This window comes from Bidens hawaiensis, unplaced genomic scaffold (genome assembly GCF_021521415.1).
Source record: "Bidens hawaiensis isolate Kalapana, Puna unplaced genomic scaffold, B.hawaiensis_p1.1 tig00019560_1, whole genome shotgun sequence".
NCBI lineage: Eukaryota > Viridiplantae > Streptophyta > Magnoliopsida > Asterales > Asteraceae > Bidens > Bidens hawaiensis.
Genome location: NW_027492973.1, coordinates 72640 through 95348, shown reverse-complemented (window position 1 = coordinate 95348; position 22709 = coordinate 72640). Strand labels below are relative to the sequence as shown.

At 33.4% G+C, this 22709-nt stretch overlaps 1 protein-coding gene and 1 pseudogene across 2 annotated transcripts; both read left to right on the top strand.

The window, feature by feature from the left end:
* The first annotated feature begins 5328 nt into the window (after positions 1–5328).
* On the top strand, positions 5329–10151 carry LOC143558633 (uncharacterized; annotated as a pseudogene). The gene is made up of 10 exons (XR_013139776.1): positions 5329–5665; positions 6594–6672; positions 7145–7239; positions 7310–7414; positions 7507–7586; positions 8323–8413; positions 8488–8595; positions 8677–8763; positions 9513–9581; positions 9670–10151. The product of XR_013139776.1 is annotated as an uncharacterized LOC143558633 (transcript).
* Positions 10152–20689: 10538 nt separating this feature from the next.
* On the top strand, positions 20690–22309 carry LOC143558643 (uncharacterized). The gene is made up of 5 exons (XM_077047447.1): positions 20690–21034; positions 21243–21372; positions 21486–21714; positions 21813–22031; positions 22147–22309. Exons 1-5 carry the CDS (start codon positions 20690–20692, stop codon positions 22307–22309), a joined length of 1086 nt encoding a protein of 361 aa, XP_076903562.1.
* Positions 22310–22709: the final 400 nt, after the last annotated feature.

Genomic DNA, 22709 nt, shown 5'->3' with positions numbered 1-22709 from the left:
CCGCGAATCAATCTTTCAAGTTACTTAGTTAACGTGAGTACATTTCATCCCCCGTTTTCACTTTTATATTTTGGGGGTAACATGCATACTTATTCAAAACGTGAATGATTTATTATACTCATTTTTCAAACCACAAACTTTAGGGTGTATGATACTTAGAATACTTGCTCTAGTGTGTGTTATATGTCTCATATGCTTTACGTGCACGAGTATTTATTTTATGTTGTTATTGAGCCTCAATAAGTATGATCATACGCTCCCCTAACTACTTAGCCTTGTGCTAGTAGAATAGGGCCTCATTATCTAAGTATGTCGGTTGTTACCGATTAGAAGGATCATCATTTACATATGTTTTATATGCCACGATTGATGCTTTTATATGCCACGAAAAAACACAATGACAAAAAAGACACAATGATAAGCGACAAGACACAATGGTGTGCGAAAAGACACAATGATGTAATTTTTGTTTTAAATTTTATATAACAAAAATCATACTCATATTAAAGATAAAAAAACGCTTGTAATTATGACAATTTTTTTAAAAAAAATATATATATCATACGAAAAGATGGGGGTATTAACATGTGTCTTGCATGTAAAGAGAGAAAATGTGTACAATTACCTCTATACCATTTTTCTTTTGGTCTCCACTTGACACATGTCAATTATTTATGGCTTCTCACACTTCTCATTTTTTTGAACGACCAAATAAGTGACGCCGGGTACTCTGTACGCGGCCCTCATAGGCTAAAGGTAGCCCGAGCCGGCCACTAGTCCGGACGGACAGAGCCTCTAGCGGTCCACCTATCAAGGGATTCACCGGATAAAACCCGACCCCCACGCCCGACAAATGACACGACAGCGAGGAGCCGGTAAACCGATTGAGATCAGGACTCGAACCCTGGCAAGCCAGGGTCATCCCTCATATCTCCCATATAAATTGGTGATAGTGAGGTTTGAACCCCCTACCTCTCACTAGTAAAGTGAGTGCTCTACCATTGAGCCATATCCAATTTATCACACTTCTCATTATTATTACCCTTTGTAGAATAACTTGACTCCTTATATATATATATATATAGGGATGGATATTTTGAAAACCTTATGAGTTGTAAGAACTTTAAGAACTCAATATGAACCACACATTTAATTAAATGAGTATGTAATATGCGGCTGAGAATAAATCTGATTAAAAAATTAACTATGAGAGAGAATAAGTATTTTTGATGATTACACAAGTTTAAATGTTAGTTACACATGTGTAATAAGTCGACTCATTATGTAAAAGAAGTACTGTAATTTTCTGTACATTATTTACGCTTACGTATAACACATGTGTAAAAAAAATTAAAAAAAAAATATTGTTACGTTGAGTTCTTTCGAGTTCTTAAAACTCAAAGCGGTTCTCAAAAGAAATCAATCTTAAATATATATACAAGGGTTATGACCAGCGCGTTGCTGCGTGTTGTAGATCTTGGTGTTATTACTACGAGGGTGTCACAAATTTAAAAGGAAGTAATTTACTGCATATTGAGTTTAGTAGTTACAACCATTGTTTGAAAACGAATTACAACTAATGATTTGTGACCCAAGATATTGTATATGCATAGTTGCCACATTGAATTCAAATTATTGATGGGATTCGAAGGAAGCAGAAAGATAACCATTGTGAATCTGTACCTGGGCAAAATAATAGTTGGTTATGTTCTAGTCGTTAAGATTAGTAGTCATAAATTACTGAATATGAATTTAATATTGTTTCCGCATATTACCTTCCATGATTTTAATTTACATTGCCAACAAATTGTAAACATGCATGTATAAAATTTCAGCATAAATTAGGAAAGTCAAGCTACATATTTTGGCAGTAATCAATAGTGTTGGTTGAATCTAAGACAGGGCAGGCCATCCGCAACTTCTACCGACTAATGTATTTTCACTACAATCGTTTTCACAGGAGTATCCGAATATCCGTTTGGATTTTTCCTTATAATCAAATTTTGGCATCGAGATTCATTTTATTAGACTTTTAAGACATGCAATTAGTTTGTTCTGACCCAAACATAACTTTTTATCGACTTTGAGTTTTGCTAGCTGGTCAAATTTCATGTTAGAAATAAAATCTAACCCAGATCGACCTGCTCACATTTACAAAACTTAACCCAACGCGACACAAACCTGTCATGACCCGAACACATACATAGGCATAAACGTACATGTTCAGGTCATGTTCGGAATCAATTCATGTTTTAGAGTTCATGTCTAGTTGGACTCGCTAACCAACGAGCGCAACCTGTTTTAACACCCCCAACTAGTAACACCTCAAAAAAAAAACTTGGCAGGTCAAGCAGGTCGTGTGCGGGTTCATTTCAGGTTCAGGTTGTGCACTGATAGGTATAACCCTGAATCAAACATGTCTCGACATGAACGCGTCTATGGGTATAACCATACACTATATAACCACTGCAACAAAAAAGGGAACATAGAAAAATGTACTTTGTGTGTGGCGCAATAGGGTTGCCTTCAACGTAGCTTAAAGTTTCATAAAACCTTGCATTGAGTTTTGTTGTTGATATCAAGATGTTGATCTAATTAAGTTATAAAAAAAATTATTAATTATTGGCATATGGGTCATGTCTCAGAAGTAAAAAAAAAAAAAAAAAAAAAAAAAAGCCCATTAATATTGTTGTTCTTTATAGGTGATAAGACCATCGTTTTTAGTCTTAAGACCAAAACATAGGCGTTCCACCTCATAAGACAACTGAAATTATGAAGTAAATGACCAAACAAATTACCTTAATATGAGCATCACTTGATGGTAGCAAATATGAATCTCTACTGCAAGGTAATAAACAATGACGCATAATGGTTAACATGAATGCAACACATAGACATACTTCTAAATAAGTCTTACATAAATGGATAGTAAAAGAATACCTGAACATCAATGACCACTCCTGGTTACCAAATTTTTTTTTCTTTGTCAATCAAACTAACAAAAAAATAAAGATGTTGATAAGTCAAACAACATAACATAAAGTGATAAATCTACACAGCAGAAGCATTATAAAAATTGGTACTCTAAACTAATCTCAACTACAGCTACTGTGACTACACTAAAATTGTGTGAGAGCAATTGAGATAAAATCAAATGAAGCAACACTAAATAATAAGATGCCAAAACAAAAACGACATGCAACAAATTCTACCTATTGAACATTAGACAGAAAGATGAAAAACCCAAGCTTAACCCACAAAATTAACCAAAGAAATAGTAAAGATATGATACTCGAGAATAAAGTGAAGATTTATCACATGTCTTCGATACATCACCGCCATGTAGGCCTGTAAACGAACCGAACGTTCGGTGAATTGTTCGTGAACCGTTCGGCGGGAAGTTCGTTTATGTTCGTTTAATTAATAAACGAACGAACATGAACACATGTTCCGTTCGTTCATTTATGTTCATGAACGTTCGTTTATGTCCGTTTATTTATTAATAGAAAATAATTAAATATTATCTGGATATGTCATATGCTTAAAGGTATTATATTTGTTAATTTGTGTTCATTTATGTGTTTTCAGATTTAAGTTTGTTTATGTTTGTTTGTGTTCATTCACATTGGTTAATATATGTTTATTTATATTCGTTTATCTTTGTTTAGTTATGTCTGTTTAGATTTTAAACAAACGAACATAAACGAACACATATGTCCATTTTAAATAAACGCACATGAACATAAATATTTGTTTGATTAATTATAAAGTTAAATGAACGAACACGAATATGCCCTTGTTCGTGTTCATTTGATTCATTTACGCACTTTCAATATTCACATTGATGAATACATACATCAGTCTTATTCTCTAGCCTCTACCGATTTTATTTGTGTTCATTTGTGTTCGTGAACCGTTCGTGAACACATTAATTTTCTTAATGAACGAACACGAACATAAAATCTCGTTCGGTAAGTGTTCGTGAACACAATATTTTCTTAACGAACGAACATGAACAAGGCCTTGTTCGTGTTCGATTGGTTCATTTACAGCCCTACCGCCATGCGGCCACCACCAAGGTTCCGAATCAGAATCTGGAAATGGCGCGATTCAGAGTTTATAGAACAAAGACGAAGTCGGCCACGATGACGACCAGCGAACCACCACATCGCCATAAAGTGTTTGCATCCACTCTTCCATCGCTACCAAGGGTTCCGACTACAGATGGTGTCTCGTGAAGATTAGCGAGTATGTGATGTGTGGCTGTAAAAAAAGATAGAAAAATACGTGTGTGGTTGAGGTGAAGCAATTTCATGAATAGTAATATACTGAGACTGACAACATAATGCTTTTTAATATATATATAATATATATATTTATATTTATATATATATATATACATATATATATATAATTTATATGTTAAATTAATAAATAAAAAATAATTTGAGCAAAATGAATCGAACCAAACTGAGCGAGGTTTTGCTTGTGCTTTGTTTTCTTTTAAACCGAATTGAACCGAACGGCTTATTTCTAAACTAAGCCAAAATTAAACAAGCATTTTTTAAGTAATTTTTGAGTGAGCAGCGAATGAGGATCAAACGGCGAGCAGTTTGGGCAACACACGGAGGAGAACGGCCGAAAGAAATTTGTTATTAAATAAAAACTGTATATGGTCCTGTTTGTTTTTGCCTCTTTTCTCTGAATAGAGGAAAACGTCTGATTCGGTCAGACGTAATCAGACGTGGGGCTGTTTTTTTTTTTTCTGGCATTAAGAGGTTCAGCGTCTTAATAGCATCTGAACTAGTAAGAGATTTTAGTGGGTCTGAAAACCTCTTAACCCAAAAAAAACATACTTTTGTCTCCAGCCTCCATTAACTTCTAACCCGGAGACTAGGCTCCATCTCCGACGACTAGAGGTTCGTCTCTAGCCTCCACCTCTTAATAATTCAGATTTCAGACATTTGAACCACCTCTTAACATTCAGGTGTGGTATTCAGATTCGGACTTTAATCTCTAAAAAAAAACTAACTTTATATATACCGAATCAGGCTTGTCAGGGTTCGAGTCCTGATCTCACCCGGTTTTACCGGCTCCTCGCTGTCGTGCCATTAGGCGGGTGTGGGGGTCGGGTTTTATCCGGTGATCCCTCAATAGGGTGGACCGCTAGGGGCTTCGTCCGTCCGGATTAGTAGTCGGCTCGGGCTACCTTTGGCCAATGAGGGCCGCGTACGAAGTACCCGGCGTTACTTAGTTGGTTCGTTAAAAAAAAAAGATACTGGCAGATGCTAATTCCATCAAACCACCAACTGACACCCACTTGTCACCTCACCGGAAACCGCCGCACTTCACCTCCGTCAACCTCACACGCAATCTTTTTACTATTACTAAAAAATCAATCAACAGATCTGTTTCAATGAGCCAATCCACCGCTAATTATAATTATAATAATAACGACAGAAACGCTGCGGAAGAAGTTTCAAGAATCGTGGAACAGAGTAAAGAGTTGCAGGAATCAGCCACTACCTTAATTTCTCAAGACTCACAGGAAGAAGCTTCGTTAAGGCAACGAGCACTAGCTCTTGATTCAAATATCAAAACCCTTCATTCGTTCATTGCTTCTTCTGTTAAGAGAGGGAGTTTGGATCCCAAAGATGCTGAAAAAGTAAGAATTTCATCAAATCCCATTTGGGTTTTACCGCAGTGGGCGTTCGGGTGGCGGGTTTTACTTGGTTTTTGCCATTGGGCTACGTTGGGTAGCTGGCTTTATTTGTTGGTTGTTCAAAGAATGCTAATTGTGTAATGGGGTATTGGAGGGAAGTTGTGCTTTGGGTCTCAAAGTTTGAATCGGATCCCAATTGGGTTTTACTGTAATGTGTGATTGGGAGGCGGGTTTTTCTCGGAATACGAGATGGTGGCCTTGGGCTACCCAGTGTTGTTGTGAGAGTTTATTGGGTTGGCTTTTGCCATTGGGTGGTTGGGACTTGGGATATATTTGTTGGTCGTTAAAATAAATGCTAATTGTGTAACCGGGTATTGGAAGGGAAATCGGGATTTGGGTCTCGAGCTCGAATTGGCGTTTGGGAGGCGGGTTTTACTTGGAATAGGAGATGGTGGGCTTGGGCTACCCAGCGATGTGGGATTGCGGGCGTATGGGGCTGTTTTTTTTCCATTGGGTTACGTTGGGTAGTCGGGCTTTATTCGTTGGTTGTTTAAAAAAAATGCTAATTGTGTAGCTAATGAGCTTTAATTCAACTAGGTATTGGAGGGGAAGTGAAGATTTGGGCTGGAGACGTCAAGGTCTCAGGTTCGAATCCGATCCCAACTAGGTTTTACTGTAGTGTGTGTTCGGGAGGCGGGTTTTTCTCGGAGCAGGAGATGGTGGGCTTAGGCTATTCAGTGAGCGATGTGAGATTGTGGGTGTATGGGATTGGTTTTTGCGATTGGGTTAGGCTGGGTAGTTGGGCTTTATTCGGTGATCGTTCTAAAAAAAATTCTAATTTTGTGTTGTGAATTCAAATAGTTATTATGTGAACAGCATTGGTTGTAGTTTTCTAAGTTGATTTGATTGTTTTTGTTTTGTTTGTATACAGTTGGTTGAAGAGCTAGGTAGGGCAAGTTATACATTGAGTGAAGGAGATGCTGCTGCATTTCTTCCCAGTAAATCTTATGGTGATTGCTTTTTCTAGTTATATAATTACCATATGCACTTCTAGTTTCTAGGCCCTCTCTATCGGAATTGATGACTGATCAAGAACGATGATCATTTGAACATTTACTATTTATTACTTTTTGAACATTTTGGTTCTTTACTTCGAACATTTTGTTATTCAGGTTTTGGAATAACATTTGAATCTTGACTCTCTCAGAACTTTTGGTACTAATTAGATGATATTAAATACTATATAATATCTTTTGTTTATTTTATATTTTATATGAGGAATACTATTATTTTCTAATACATAATAAAATTAATTTTTTTTATTTAAGTAGGTTTTTTTTGTTTAGGCCCTCACTTTTTTTGCGTTTTGAATGCGTCTAGCGCCTTTGATGAGTATGATAATTACATTAGTGGAAATGCTTGTAACTTTGTTTGAATCAAATCTTTACAAAGTTGTGTTTTATTTGTACTCTTTGGTTACAGGAAGATTTTTGAGAATGTTTCTTGGTCCAATAAACGTTTACGCCACTCGAAAAGATGTACAATTGAAAGTAAAAGAGGAATACAATAATTTCAGGGTACGTTTTCATATTCGCGCCTCTAATATTATTTCAGAACCGTATTAAATCTTGTATTATTTATATGCAGGATAGAACTGCATATCTATTTCTGTTATTCCCTTCTTTGTTACTGTTGCTGAGATCTTGGTTATGGAATGGATGTTTTCCTGCATTGCCGGTTCAGCTTTATCAGGTAATATATATTAATATTATTATTATATCATGAAACGCGCGTATTATCTTGATTTGTTAAATACAAGATTATTATTAGTTTTCCATTTTCAGGCGTGGTTGCTGTTTCTCTACACAGGGTTGGCTTTGAGAGAGAATATTTTGAGAGTTAATGGAAGCGACATACGACCATGGTAATTTTATGTTGTCTTGCTTTGAAATTTTTATTTAATGATGGTGTTATATTACGCTTTTTGAAGTCAAGATTTCATTCTTATCATTTCTTGTATTGTACTTTGTGTTACTTTGAATATGTTTATATTAGTTAATTTATTATCTGATTATTGTTACTTCAAGTTACATAATTAGCTTTTAATTGTTAAAAAAAAATTTATGCTTCTGGTTATTTGTAGTAAAATAGAATTATAACCCAAGTGAATGAACAAGTTAACAAAAAAAATGCCTAGTAATGTCCAACCCGTAGGCCATAACCGAACGTTTAGTGAACCTATTGAACTCTTGAGCAGGAAGTTTGTTTATTGAATAAACGAATGAGCATGAACACAAAATGTTCATTTACTTAAATGGATGAACATGAACACAAGTCTCTTTCGTTCATTTATGTTCGCGAGTTTACATTTGTTAAGTTTGTTCGTTTACGTTTGTTAATATATTCATTTATATTTTATAGGCTCATTACACGTTAGTTTTGTTTTAACAACTTTTTACGTCCAATATATTGTTGTTCACATTTACTACTATTTGCTTTTAGCTTAGTTATGCGCCTTCATCTATGTTCAGTTATATTATATTGCTTACGCCTGTGAACCGTTCGTTTATATCGTTAACAAACGAACATAAACGAGCACAAACAAGTTGCGACTTGCGAGTGCTATTTTGATGTACATATATTGTAAATGTGATTTTTAGGTGGATATATCATCACTATTTTGCAATGATTATGGCACTAATCAGTCTCACATGGGAAATATAAAGACAACCCGATTGTTCCCAAAAACAGGTTATTTCCATTATAATTTTCATGTAAGTTTTTGGATTGATTAATTAATATTATTTGTGCATTTAATCTTGCAGAAAGGTATACAATTGTTTCTAAAATGGGCAATCATGCAAGGAATTGCAATGCTTTTACAAAACCGGTACCAACGCCAGAGACTCTATACTCGTATCGCGCTTGGAAAGGTGTGTTATAAATTCTTAAAGATAATATTTTTAATAAAGTTGACCCCAAGATTATGAAACTGACATGTTTTTTAATCGTAGGCTAGAAGAATGGATGTTGTATGGGGAGAAACTGCTGGAGTTGAAGGTCAAATATGGTTGTTATACCCTATACTCTTTGTCTTGCAGGTGAGTTTTGTGTACTTTGACTTTTAAAAGTCAAAGGATTAGTACTAGAACCTCAATTGACCGTGAAAACCAAAATCAGATAATGAAGACAAATGTTAGTTGTTTAAAACATTAATAGGTAAAATATTGGAAAAAGCAGGGTAAAAAGGTCATTTACCCCCTTTTTGTTTTCCCTTTGTTGCTTTTACGAGTCAAAAGGATTTTTACTAGATGCACAATTGATGACTTTGATTTTGAAAACCAGAATCAGATAATGAAATATTTGAGTGTTTGACTTTTAAGAGTCAAAGGTTTAATGCTGGAAGTCAAATTTATGTCGTTGATTTGAAAACCGGAATCAGATAATGAAATATTTGAATGTTGGACTTTTAGGAGTCAAAGGTTTAGTACTAGAAGCTCAAATTATGACTTTGAGTTTGAAAAACAGAACATACTCAAGTATTTGAATGTTTGACAAATTCAAGTTATTTAAAAAGTTAATAGATAAAATAATTGAAACGTAGGCTAAAAAGGGTAAATAGGTCATTTTACCCACTGTTTTTTTTTTCTCTTGGTTGGCTTTTGTCTTTTGAGAGTCAAACTACTAGAAGCACAATTTATGGTTTTAATTTTGAAAACCAGAATCAGATAATGAAATATTTGAATGTTTCACAAGTTCTAGTTATAAACATTGATAGATAAAATAATCGAAACAGCAGGCTAAAAGGGTAAAAAGGTCATTTTACCTCATGTTTGTTTTCTCTTTGTAGGCTTTCGAAGCATATGTGGGTCTGTTATTGCTCAAAACCGCAGTTGCTGGAGTTGTTTCCGAATGGCAGGTAAGAAACCAATATTTTTTTTCTTTTCCGATTATTCATCATCGAATATTCAATATTGTTTAAAACTTGCATATTTATCGGTCACCAGGTGGTTACATGTGGAATCCTTCTGATAATAATGGTGGTAGGGAATTTCACAAACACGGTTCAAACACTTGTGTCAAAGTCACGGGTCAAAGTAAAAGCCAAAATGAAGAGAGACAAAAGCAAAAGTGATTTGCTTCATGCATCCTCATGATTGGTATGATCATATTAATAATCAAAGTGAGGATATCTTGTGCTATTAGCATTTGTTAAATTTGATTGCCGTCGATTTTGTTAGACCTATAGGTTTATAGTTGTGCCCATATTTAGTAAACAAGGTTTTATTGTGATTCTTAATTTGTTGTTGTATTATGTTATTATTAAACATTTTTAATGATTTCATGAGTTTTTGTTTTTTTAGAAGATGAAATGGTAACTTTTATTGTGATGTGCATGTTATTGTAAAACCTTGTTGCTCTTGGCAGGTTTAAGCGTAGTTGTTAATGGTGCCTGCTACAACGAATAGCGTAGTGTAGCGGCATGTTAACGTTAAGTGGTCTGAAGCGACGTTCAGATTTAACTCGCCAGCTAACCCTTTTACCACTCTTGCTCTAATAACAAGATACACCAAATGTAGACGAAGTTATAGTAACCCATGTTCGTAAGATTACAAAAGTAACACCTACATTTACAAAAAACGAAACAGACTAACATACCCGGCAAAATCTCCTAGCATAATTATTGGTAAGGTTTGGAAGGGTGGGATAAGGGCAAATATTTTGTCTATCTTAGAGGATAAAGAAACTGCTTCTGCTAAGGAACGCTGGAGTGCCTACAGTTACAACAAGATGCCATAAACCGGGTGGTTGGATTTCTCAAAGATTTTGTCCAAATACGCAGCTGGGACCTGCGATAAGATGGTACAAACCTATTTCTTTCTTCCACCAGCACCGGTCCTGGTTTTCTTCGTTGGCGGGTACTTTTTTAGCCTTCTCTTTTGTTTGTAGCCACATAAAGGGCACACAAAAAGTCATACATATGCTTATGGACACATGACTCCATATACATATATGTTGAGAATCAGTTTCAATATCAATAATGGACAGTTACATGAAGGAAAAGACAAAATGTTGAGACACAGTTAAATCAATCTCCCAATTATAATTTATTAATTTTACATTATTATCTGGTTATGGAAGTTTCAGTCAAATTAAAAGAAAATTAAATGGCACCTAAAATTAACATGAAAACTATAACCAAAGGGTATTACTTCTGGAGTTCTGGTATGTGGAAAGCAAAGGCCGAAAACACGATCCGTTGCAAGACTATGTGCTAGACGGGTGAAAGGGAAAAACCATGTCTCGCAAGCAATGAGGTGACAAAAGGGGGCTTTCACATTTCACATTAAAAAACGTGTGTTATGGTGAGGTAAAATGTGAAATGTGGTTGTGAAGTGAGGTAGAGTGATTTGATTGGTTATTCTATAAATCAATAATTAAAGGGAATATTCAAGAAAACCCTACATGCTTTCACGCTCGCCTAGATGGTGTTATGGTGTAGACCGCCAAAATCTATTGATATGGCAATTTCACGCCCGAAGCCATAAGAGATGGTGTAAAGTTGAGTTCACTCAAACCAGATAACGCAAACAATTCAATATTATAAATTATAACCATAATTGTCATTATTTGCCCCTAACTTTTTCATAAGGTCACACACACACATATGTATTAAAAAAGTAGATATCTGGTTTAGTTTACAAAAATGACCAAACAAAACGAAAAACATATAAAATGATGAAATTTATATATATAGACACAAAATCTATATATATATATATATGATTGATTTCTTTTAAGAACCACTTTGAGTTTTAAGAACTCGAAAGAACTCAACGTAACAATTTTTTTTTCGAATTTTTTTTACACATATGTAATACGTAAGTGTAAGTGACGTACAAAAAATTACGGTATTTTTTTACACACCGAATCGACTTTTTACACATGTGTAACTAACGTTTAAACTTGTGTAATTATCAAAAATACTTATTCTCTCTCTTGCTTCAATTTTTTAATTTAATTTAATCTCAGCCACATATTTCATATCATTTAATTAAATGTATGGTTCAAAATTGAGTTTTTAAAGTTATTAAAACTCACCATGGTTCTCAAAATAACCCTCCCATATGATTAGGTTCATTTCAGAAGTATTCTTAGTGCGAGAAGTGCGAGAAGATATTTTAATCAATCATATATTTTCTTTTTCTTTTTTGATTTATTTAACTAAGAGGGTAGATTAGTAAATTGTTTTGAGTTTTATTTTTGTTAAGTAATCCTAATTATGGTAACTTGTTAAGTAAGTTGGCTTGAGTGTTATTTTTATAATGTCCCTGAATCTTTGTATCTGTTATTATTGAGTCATGTAGGTATGCTCTTTATAGTTTTTAATAGTGACTTGTGTAGGAATACTTTTTATATCGTTTGGCATGTTTCATTGTAATTCAATAATTGTGAGTCTTTTCATTTTTTGCAGTTTATTTTTACCCGTTTGAAATAGTTTATTTCAATTCAATAATTGTGACCCGGTTAACGTGTTTTCATTGTAATTCCTTAATTTTGTTCAGTTTAGCATAATGAAACAATGCCAATAAGCTGCAAAAGCCAGAGGGAAAATATATACTGGATTTATAATGGTGGGTTTACCAAGATCATTCTTAATTATATAACCAATTGATTATATGAAAACAAAATATAAATTAAAATAAATTGATACAATAATAAATTTAAATTGAACCTGGCCTGGTTAAACTTTATATGAACAATAAATCTAAACAACTACTATCAAATTATTTGCTAAACAAATGAATAAACAAATGCTGTCAAATTGTTTGGACTCAGAACTAGCGTATTAGCATGTCTTGGTAAGGAACTTCAATTCTTCCAATCTTGTCCTTTTTTTTTCTCGTGTTCTTCTTCATGTGCCTCCGACAAACAAGTCAAAACCAATTGCTTATATAAAATTTCTTCAGTTTGTTGAAACTATAAAACACATCTCCAAATCGCATAAATAAGTTCACCCCAAATAACAAAACAGTAGGTTCCCTACGGGTATCATAACCAAAACATTGTGTTTCATAAACGAGTTAAAATCAATATACCTACACTGCATAACTGTATTGTACTCAAACAGGTCAACATATACACAATTCAACATGTACACAAACAAATAGAACACCTACACAACCAACATTTAATGATTTCAAGAAAATCTCATTAATGTACAAACAATTATAAAAACAAGATTCAAAACAAAAAGTAGCGTTTTCAAGAGACCCAGAAAACTATAAAGAAAAGATAGATTGAAAATCCCAAATAGAATAAACTTACCAATTATTTGTTGAGCTCAGTAGCAACATCTTCATGGTTGGGCTTATTTCCTTGACTATTTCTACAAAAATAAACACAAATCATTGATGCAACATCTCTCTCCATTTCACTTTTATCTCTATAATCGGTTTCTTTTTATGAAAAGAAGAATCTACTATGCTTTAACCTTACAAGAATGACATAACCTACACAACCTACACATAACATAATATATACTATCCACCCTACACATAACATAATTTATACTCAAATAAACACCTACACATAACATAAAATATACTACACACCCTACATCAATGCACCCCTACACATCAACATACCATACACAATAAAACGACAACATCATATACATGAAAAATAAAAATAAAAAATAATATATTACAAATTACACAATCCATAACCTCCTACACATAACACATAAATCTAGTTACACAACAAACCAAGTTCCATTCACAACATCAACAACCAAAACTATTCTAGTTTCTCTTACACAACAAACCAAGTTCACCAACACTACTAACCGACTTAACCTACACATCAAACCCAGTTCACCTACACAAAATCCTATGAACACTAATAAAAACATAATCACTCATATACAATATCAACATTCCCTACATAATAACAACATACCATACAGAGTTTCCAATTATGTTTTGAATTTCCTGCCAACACAACAAACAATGTTGCGACTCATAATTGTAACAAACAATATGTATCTACACATTCTACAGTTATTCATAATATCACCTACAAAAATCAGCATATTATTCAAGACGTACCGTGTAGGGACTTTTAACATCAAGAAAAACACATACACAAAAATCTAACGCATGCCTACATAATTTTAGCATCACTACACACAGACCGAACATCAAAACCATAGACAATTACATCTTTTATATCACCATCATAACATATATAAAGTTTTCATAGTAATATTGTAATCAATTCCTAAACAGTAATTCTACACAAAATATTACACATCTTATGCAACAAAACACCATACACAGACAACTTGTTCAAAGTTAACAAACCTACACAAATAAAGTAATTTAAAAAAACATAGAATAAATACACCATGTAGTATATATAAACTATTCATATTAATATTATGGGTACTTTCTGTGTAGTTATCCTTAACAAAATCATATAATTATTAAATTTAAAATTGAGTTTATATATAACTAAAAAAGGTCTAAATTTTTGTCCAGACATCCATGATATATACTATTGAATTCCCATTTTGGGTAAACATTTTTTGGGAATTACGCACCTATTTGATGAAATACAGTAGGTGTTTCTTAATTATAGTTTGATTGAAACAAACAATACAAATTTACTTAAATACCTCAACTCCTTACGCCCTGCCTGATCAACGGTTATAATTAAAAAAAATCCCCAATTGTTCTTGACATGAACACAATCCTTAACACTGATGGTCAATCACTAGCAAATACAATAGTGTAGTTAAACCCTTCAATTTGTTGCGTCATTTGTAAGTGGTGGACGGATTTTTCACGATGCCTATTGTGAATGGTTTGTGAGTGAAATAAGGGCTTAAAAGAATAGAGAACATACGTTACAACTTCTAAGCCCTCGGCTTTAGACTATTTTGCCCTGTTTAGCATAAAACATCTGTTACATTTTTAAGATAATTACAAAAATGCCATCTTTTATTTTAAACCATAGATGTGTATAATTAATGGATGAGATTCACTTCTCGCACTTCTCATTGTAACATCACTTCTCGCATGAACCATCCCCTATATATATATATATATCTTAGCTGTACAACTCTCGGTTTTGTGTAGAGATGTTCAATATTCGATTATGATTTGAGAAATTCGAATTATATCTATAGACACATGCATATGATGCATAAAGCCTTTAACAATAAACAACCATTTAGTTCCACATTCGACTTTATTAGTAGTGTCTTATGCTTTCATCTTCGAAACTGCTAACAATAAAGAACCATTAAGTTCAATAAACACGAAACCGTTTAATTTATTAGTAATGTCCTATGCTTTCATATTTGAAACAGAATTCGTTTTGAAAATAAAAGTAAAATAATTTGCTATTTTGGGTTGAGTTCAAATACGAATAGAATAAATTGAATCTAAATCGAATTCGAATACATATCAGGTAGCATTTCCTAATGCATATTATATGTGGATTATATATAGATAGCAAGTTGTTTTTTTAATTAAAGTAATCTTTTAAGTAAACACTGACTTTAATATATTGTTTAATTCATTCAAAGAACAATCGTTGCAACGACAAACATATCAATCTTAATCCTTTTTTCAAGTATTAAGATTATAAATTGCTTTGAAACCTTTTTCTAAGTTTATATATGTTCATGCATAAAGTGACACAGGAAAGTTCGGGCAAAATCAAGTGGATAACGTAGGATTAAACAAAGAGTAAAGGTAAGTGGAGAAACATTGACTTTCCATAGAGAAGACAAATTCCAAAACAACTAGCAGAATTGCACTAAATAATACTGTGGTGTTGTTAAACGTACCCTTTTAAAACCATCTTTACTAAATATACTTGATTCCTCTTATCAAATCAATTATCATTATTAACACACACTACCCACACATATATAGTTTTATAAATATAGTAATGGTTGGTAATAATAATAATATCATTATTATTATAATAAAGAGCAATAAACACGAATAATAATAATAATAATAATAATAATAATAATAATAGTCTTTGGTTGAATATTTTAAATGGAGACATAAAATCGAAAAAAATTAGATAAGAGTAATATGTCAAATAAAAATGTTAAAGGAAATAAAAAGTATAAGGGATGAGGGAAAATGAGAAGTAAAATGAAGGACGTTACGTTTAACCTAACCCATAGCCTTATTGTTAGTTTTCTTCTATAAAAAACTTTGGTTTTCATAAATTACAACTTGCATTCTTGATGGTTATTTTGCTATTCTTTGTCTAGCTAACAATGTTGAGTTGTTTTCTTGAAAAGAAGTTGATAAAGTGAATTGGGCAAAGCAAACTTGGATATAACATATTGTTAGAACAAGTTCAGGAATTTCGAAAGTTTTAATAGTAACTAGTGATATATTGCCCATGCGTTGCAGCATGTGTTAAAACTTATAAAACTCGGTTTAAGCGACCTCGCTGGCATTTATTCCATTGAAAAAATATTCGTGTCGAAACAACAATCCCGGAATGTAAGAGAAAAACAATAAAACTGATTAATAAAAAGAACCTTGAAGTAGCTTTGATGGCTTGTAAGCTTGTGCTTCGATAAGCCATGCATTATCGCAAAAACTCAGTATCAAATGAAATTTCATTGAAACGCAGATACATATATGCACATATTCAGAATTTTGTATAACATCTTACTTTAAAAGTTATGAACAAAACAGAATGTCAAGCAACGCTAGGGATCGAACCCATGTTTCGCGGGTGAAAGAGTATGAGTCAAAGAACTAGACCGTATCTCTTCTTTAATTTGTTTTAGATATGGGTCGTCAACTATCTATATAGGATAAAAAGAACGGGTGGTGCCGTGGTGGTGTTGTTCATACATTGGGGTGCTCATAAAAATCCGAATCTGAATCCGTATCTGAAATATCCGAAAATTCGGTTATTCGAAGTTTCGCATATCAGAATCTCGGATATTTGAATTTTCGGATTCAAATTCATATAATGATTTGAAAATTTTCGGATAGATTAGATATCCGAACTGTCCGAAATATTTTTTTAATTATTAAATAATAAATATTATCTATAAATTTTTGATAAATTTTAGATACTTCGAATAATTTCAGATATTTTGAATAATGTTTCGGATATTTTGAATATCTGAAATATTTTTAAAAGTAGTTCTTTAATTTTTTAAAATAATTATTATATTTTTGGATTTTCGGTTTACTATCCGATCGGATATCCAAAATTTCGGATTTGGATGCACTATTCGAAAGGTCCAGATATTCAAATTTCGGATATCCGAATTTGAACACCCCTATTCATACCTGCCAGTCATTTTAATATATGGTATAATTAATTATGAAAATAATTTTTATTATTATTATTGTTATTGTTATTATTATCTATGTTATATATAATACATGATAGGAGGACAAATTAAGACGTTTTGAGATTAAATAATTACAATATAATCAACACTTTGTTTATTAAACAAAGGTAAAATGATTTTTAAAGCATAAAATCCCACGTGAATTATAATTCATTTACTTTATCCATCCCTCTTTAAGTGTTATGGATTGAAAAACACAAGTTTAAAGTAGATTAAATGATTATTTTTTTTACTTACCAAACGACAATAATACCCTAAAATATTGGGTCCACCAATATCGTTTATAAATTTAGAAAATGAACATTTGTAACGAGTTAAATAAAAAACGAAATATAACACTTTTAATTGGATGAAGAGAGTAATATATTATATTTTTTTTCACTCTCAATTTTGTTAAATTTAAGAATACTTACAAGTTTGCTCCTTTATTTTTAAATATATATTATTTTAATTTGACGCCAACTTCTTTCAATGATTTTCAAACGGCTATAATATTATCGTATGCTAATAATTTTTTTAAAAGTTTGCATCATACAAATAAGCATTTTATTATCTTTAATCTATGTATGCTATTGCTATAGTTTTTTTTTTTTCAAATCATAACAGGTTAAGTATGGGCGTTCACGGCTAGGTTTTGACGGTTTTCAAGTTAAACATGTGAGTCAAACCATTAGTAGCAATTTTTTTTGGTCAAAAATTGAAACAAAACAGCTAAAAATATAAACTAAAAGTTAAATAAAAAACCAACCGTGATACTTAACCGATGATCGGTTTAAACTGTTTTAAGGTTTCAAATCGAACAGACCCTCATAATTATTACGTGATTACCAATGTATGTGTTCAAATACCCGTTTAGTTATTATTAAAATTAAGAAGCTACCTTAAAAGGTGGGAAGTTTTATTTTGATAGGATTATATGGTTTTGGAAAGCACATGTAATCTAGGTCGTTTTTAAAAAATCATCGTACATCTAGGCAATTGGTTCCTTACACAAGGGAGCTCAAAACCATTTTTGTGAATTTATCAATTTCGAGGCACAAGGAATCTTAATTGTTGAATAATACTTCTCTGGATAGATGAACTTGATGCTAACAAATTTTCTGTTTTTGAATTTGCTTCCTATACGAGCGAAATTGATAAATTCGCTTGCCACCTCAATTGGTCTTCAAAATCTTTGCCAAATGACTTCGTTTTGTTATCTAGTGAGCGAATTACTTAGATAGTTTCCGAAAACTACAAATAGTTTCCGAAAACTACGAAGACGTGTAGTTTTTTTTCCTAAACCACCTAATTCTACAAAAAGTTCTAAGGTCATTAAGCTTTTCGTTAATTTTTTCTCTTCTGGTGAGTTAGACAACAAACACAAATAGAAAAGTTCGTCTTCCAACTATACTAAATTGGTGAAGATAATTTGGATTCAATACTCTAAACCATTACCCATTCATGAATAATTCATGCGGACAATTTAACCAGTGAAACTCTTCACTTTCACTTTTGTTACCAAGAACAGTTACACTATAGTCATCATAGATTTACATAAGATGATTTGACAGAATTACAAATTTTGTCATTTAAACATTTGCAATTTATGGATCCGATCCTTTAAAATGTTTTTTTTTGCAGGCGGTGTCCTTTACCAGAAATGTTTGTTTGATTTTCGTCCTTTAGACTAACTCCCATCCATTTTTCCCATTAAGTGGTTGCACGTGAGAAACATGTGAGGGTTTTTTTTGTCTTTTCACCCTTCTCTGCAATATTACATATCATCTCCCTCCTCTCTCTCAAACCCGATATAAACCCCTATATAATCCTAACACTCTTTCACCTTCTCACCTTCCAATCCCAAATTGAAATCCTTGATTGAACTCTCGGATGATATCATGGAGCCGCATTTCTACATTGGTGAAGCACACAATCGACAAGATTATACATATTTCTACGGTAATATCAAATTTCTAGGGTTTACGATATTAATTGGTACTCGTTTTTAGGTTAATTTTGGTACTTACACAGTGATTATTGTTATTTTGTAGTTGGATCACCTAATATGTTTTCCATAATGTTGCACCACGGTGGTAAATTTACAAAATTCCCTTGACGAGTTTATAACAGAGGTGTGGTACATCATATTCATGAACTCGATGTTAACATGTTTTCTGTTCATGAGCTTGATCGAATCTTGGAGCAAATAGGTTTTTCTGAAAAAGAAACTAGATACTACCATTATCTAGTTCCAAATGAAGATTTGGATTTTGGGCTTAGAGCTTTAGGAAGTGATGACGATATTAGGGGATTTGCTCAGTATGTAGGCGAACATAAATTAATGAGTGTGTATGTTGAACATGAAACAACCACTCTACACATATTTTTGCTCGCCATCAAATGTTTCCATTAAAGAAATCACTGATGAAGAGTACATTGCAATGGAGATATCAATTGATATGTCTAATACAGCTAAGAGAAAAAGATTGTTGTTGGGTTGGCATGATAGTACAAACGAAGTTGGCCAAAGCAGTGGCCAACTAGAGCAAATTGATCTTGTGTTAGATGATCCTGAATTCGACCCTTCTTTTGGAGACAATAACTTTGGTGATCATGAAGAAGGTGAAACTCAACAACCTACAACTGAAGGTGACACTCAACAACCTACAAATGCAGGTGAGACTCACCAACCTACAAATGAAGGTAATGTTATATGAGATAATGGGAATGGAGATTATGAGAATGGAGATTATGGAAGTGGAGATGATGGAAGTGGAGATGATAACAGTGGAGATGATAGCAGTGGAGATGATGAAAACCATGATGGGAGAGATGATTCAAGGGATAACACTGATGAGGAAGATAGTGATTACATGGTAGAAGATGGTGACACAACAAATGATGTGAATGTAGATATGAGGGATTTTAGATTGCATACTGATATTGATGTTGATCACCAGGCTTCCATTGAAAGTTTAGATGGTTTAGAAATGGAAATGGAAGATGTAATGTTGGATAATGATAAAATTTATAAAGAAGAATGGATGATAAAGGCATAGATTCCCTTTTTTATAAGGGTCAAGTGTTTGGTATAAAGGAAGAGGTGAAGAAAATGATTAGATCACATGCTGTTGAAACAAGAAGACAAATTAGGATTAGAAAAGATGATCATACAAGAGTAAGGGCAGTGTGTGAAGGTGAATTGGAAGATGGGTCCCATAGGGTTGGATCTAGCAGTTTTGGTAAAGATAAAGGGTCAAAAGATAAACATGTTGGGGGTAGGGGAAAAAGGAAAGACCCACATATCAATAAATGCCCTTGGGTTGTGTTGCTTTCTTACAAAAACAAAACAAGATCTTGGATAATATCTAAGTTGTTGACTGACCATAAATGCCTTCAAACAAGGAAAATTTATGCTTGCATAGCAACCTACCTATCTCGTCACTTAATTGAGGAACTACAAGATAACCCAAAGATCTCAATTAAATGTATCAAAGAAAAGTTCCAAAGGAAGTTTGAGGTTAGTGTTTCTGACATGAAAGCATATAGGGCAAAGAATTTGGCCAAGGAACAAATCAATGGAAATTTCAAATCTCAATATGGGCTGCTGAGGGATTACATTGAAGAGTTGAAAAATGCTAATCACAACTGTTCATCTTGAAGTAGAAAGATGCACAGATCCCACATCTGAGACAAGAACTTTTAAGAGAATCTACGTATGCTTGGGGCCTTTGAAACAAGGTTTCAAAGCTATTGGGAGAGATCTTTTGGGATTGGATGGGGCTTTCCTCAAAAGTGCTTGGCCTGGTCAATTGCTCACAGCAGTTGGTCTAGATCCAAACAACGGATATTACCCCCTAGCATATGCAGTTGTAGAAGCTGAAACAATGCTCTCTTGGCAATGGTTTTTGCAATGCCTTGGTGATGATTTGGGCCTGGATAGCAGATCTAAGTTTACCTTCATGAGTGACATACAAAAGGTTAATATACACTCCTTTCATTCCACATTTTTTTTTAATTTTTATCTAAGTTTATCATGCCATTAACAGATGTTCCTTATATGAACATGGTCTTATCCAAGCAGTGGAAAGGATGTTTCCATGTGCAGAGCATAGATTTTGTGTTAGACACATTACTGAAAATATTAAACACATATTTAAAGGCAAGATTTACACAGATGCTGTTTAGAAACTGGCTGCATGTACAACACCTGCTCATTATGAGAGGGAAATGCATATTTTAAAAAGGTTGAACAAAAAGGCACATCTTTGGGTGTCTAAAATCCCACCAGAGCATTGGTCAAGATCACACTTTACTGGTAACAATTTCTTTTACCTTTATGAGTTGTTAGCTTGAGTGTTGATATGTTTATAATAGAAAGATGTCTTGATTTATGAGTTGTTAGCTTGGGTGTTGATATGTTTATAATAGGAAGATGTCTTGATCATATTATTCATTATTTTGTTACAATAGGAAGAGCACTATCAGATGTGTACACCAATAACATGTGTGAAGTCTTTCATTCTAAGCTAGTAGATGGAAGGGACAAACCAATAATCACATTGTTGGAGTACATAAGGGAGTATCTTATGAGGAAGATTGTGAATGTCTTAAAAGTAATTGATAAGTCATCAGGCTTGCTTACACCTTTGCTACTAAGGTTATGGCCTCGGTTACAAAGGAAGCTAATAGGTCAGTTGTAATTATTTCATGTGTCTTTTTTCTTGGAATATACATTGTTCTTATACATTCTAATAGGTACAATGTGCAATGGAAAGGTGAGGAACATTATCAAGTCACTGGACCAAATGGTGATCAGTGTGTGGTGAACATGAGAACAAACACTTGTGCATGTAGGAGGTGGGAAGTCACTGGGATACCATGCAGGCATGCTGTGGAAAATATTTGGGTCAAGGCTACACATGACCCAAGTGTTGGTACAGAAACATTTGTCAATCCAGTATACACAATGGAGAGGTGGAGGGCTGTATACAATTACAAAGTCTACCCTATTAATGATATGGCAATGTGGCCCCAAGTCACAGTAGCCAACACAAATCATAGCACCTAAGTTTCATAAGCCTATTGGAAGGCCAAAGGAATCCAAGAAAAAATCTGTTGTGGAAGTGGAAGATAGTAAGAAGGGTAAAAAGGTTAAGAAGCCAAATGACAAAGGTGTGGAAGTTGAAGAACAAGGTCCATCCAAGAAAGCAAAAACAGTTAAGAAGTCAAGGCCACCAGGTAGCAACACTTGAAGGGGATGTCATCAAAAAGGGCACAACATAAGATCATGCATGGCTGCAGCAGTGGAAAAATAATATTTTAGGTTGTATCCATGGAACAATATTTTGGGTTATGTGCTAGGATTGTATTTTGTGTTGTCTTTTGGGATGTAATATGTGTTGACTGCTATTAAGGATGTAGTGTGGATTGTCCATGGAACAATTATAACTTGTTTAGTATTAATGTTCAAGGTACTACTTTGTATGGCAGCTGTTTGAATATGTTTTATGTGGATTGTCCATGGATGTATTAATCTTTGTTGGATTGTACTACTTTTTGGTGGATTGTACTACTTGTTTAATGTGCAGTGTGGATTTTCCATGGTTAATTACCAAAATAATAATCCCTCAACAACTAATAACTCAAAGCATT

Coding starts and splice junctions, on each gene's coding strand:
- LOC143558643 (XM_077047447.1), top strand. CDS start 20,690: ATGCTAATCACAACTGTTCATCTTGAAGTAGAAAGATGCACAGATCCC. Junction 21,035..21,242: donor TCATGAGTGACATACAAAAG/GTTAATATACAC, acceptor GATGCTGTTTAG/AAACTGGCTGCATGTACAAC. Junction 22,032..22,146: donor CCAGTATACACAATGGAGAG/GTGGAGGGCTGT, acceptor GCCTATTGGAAG/GCCAAAGGAATCCAAGAAAA.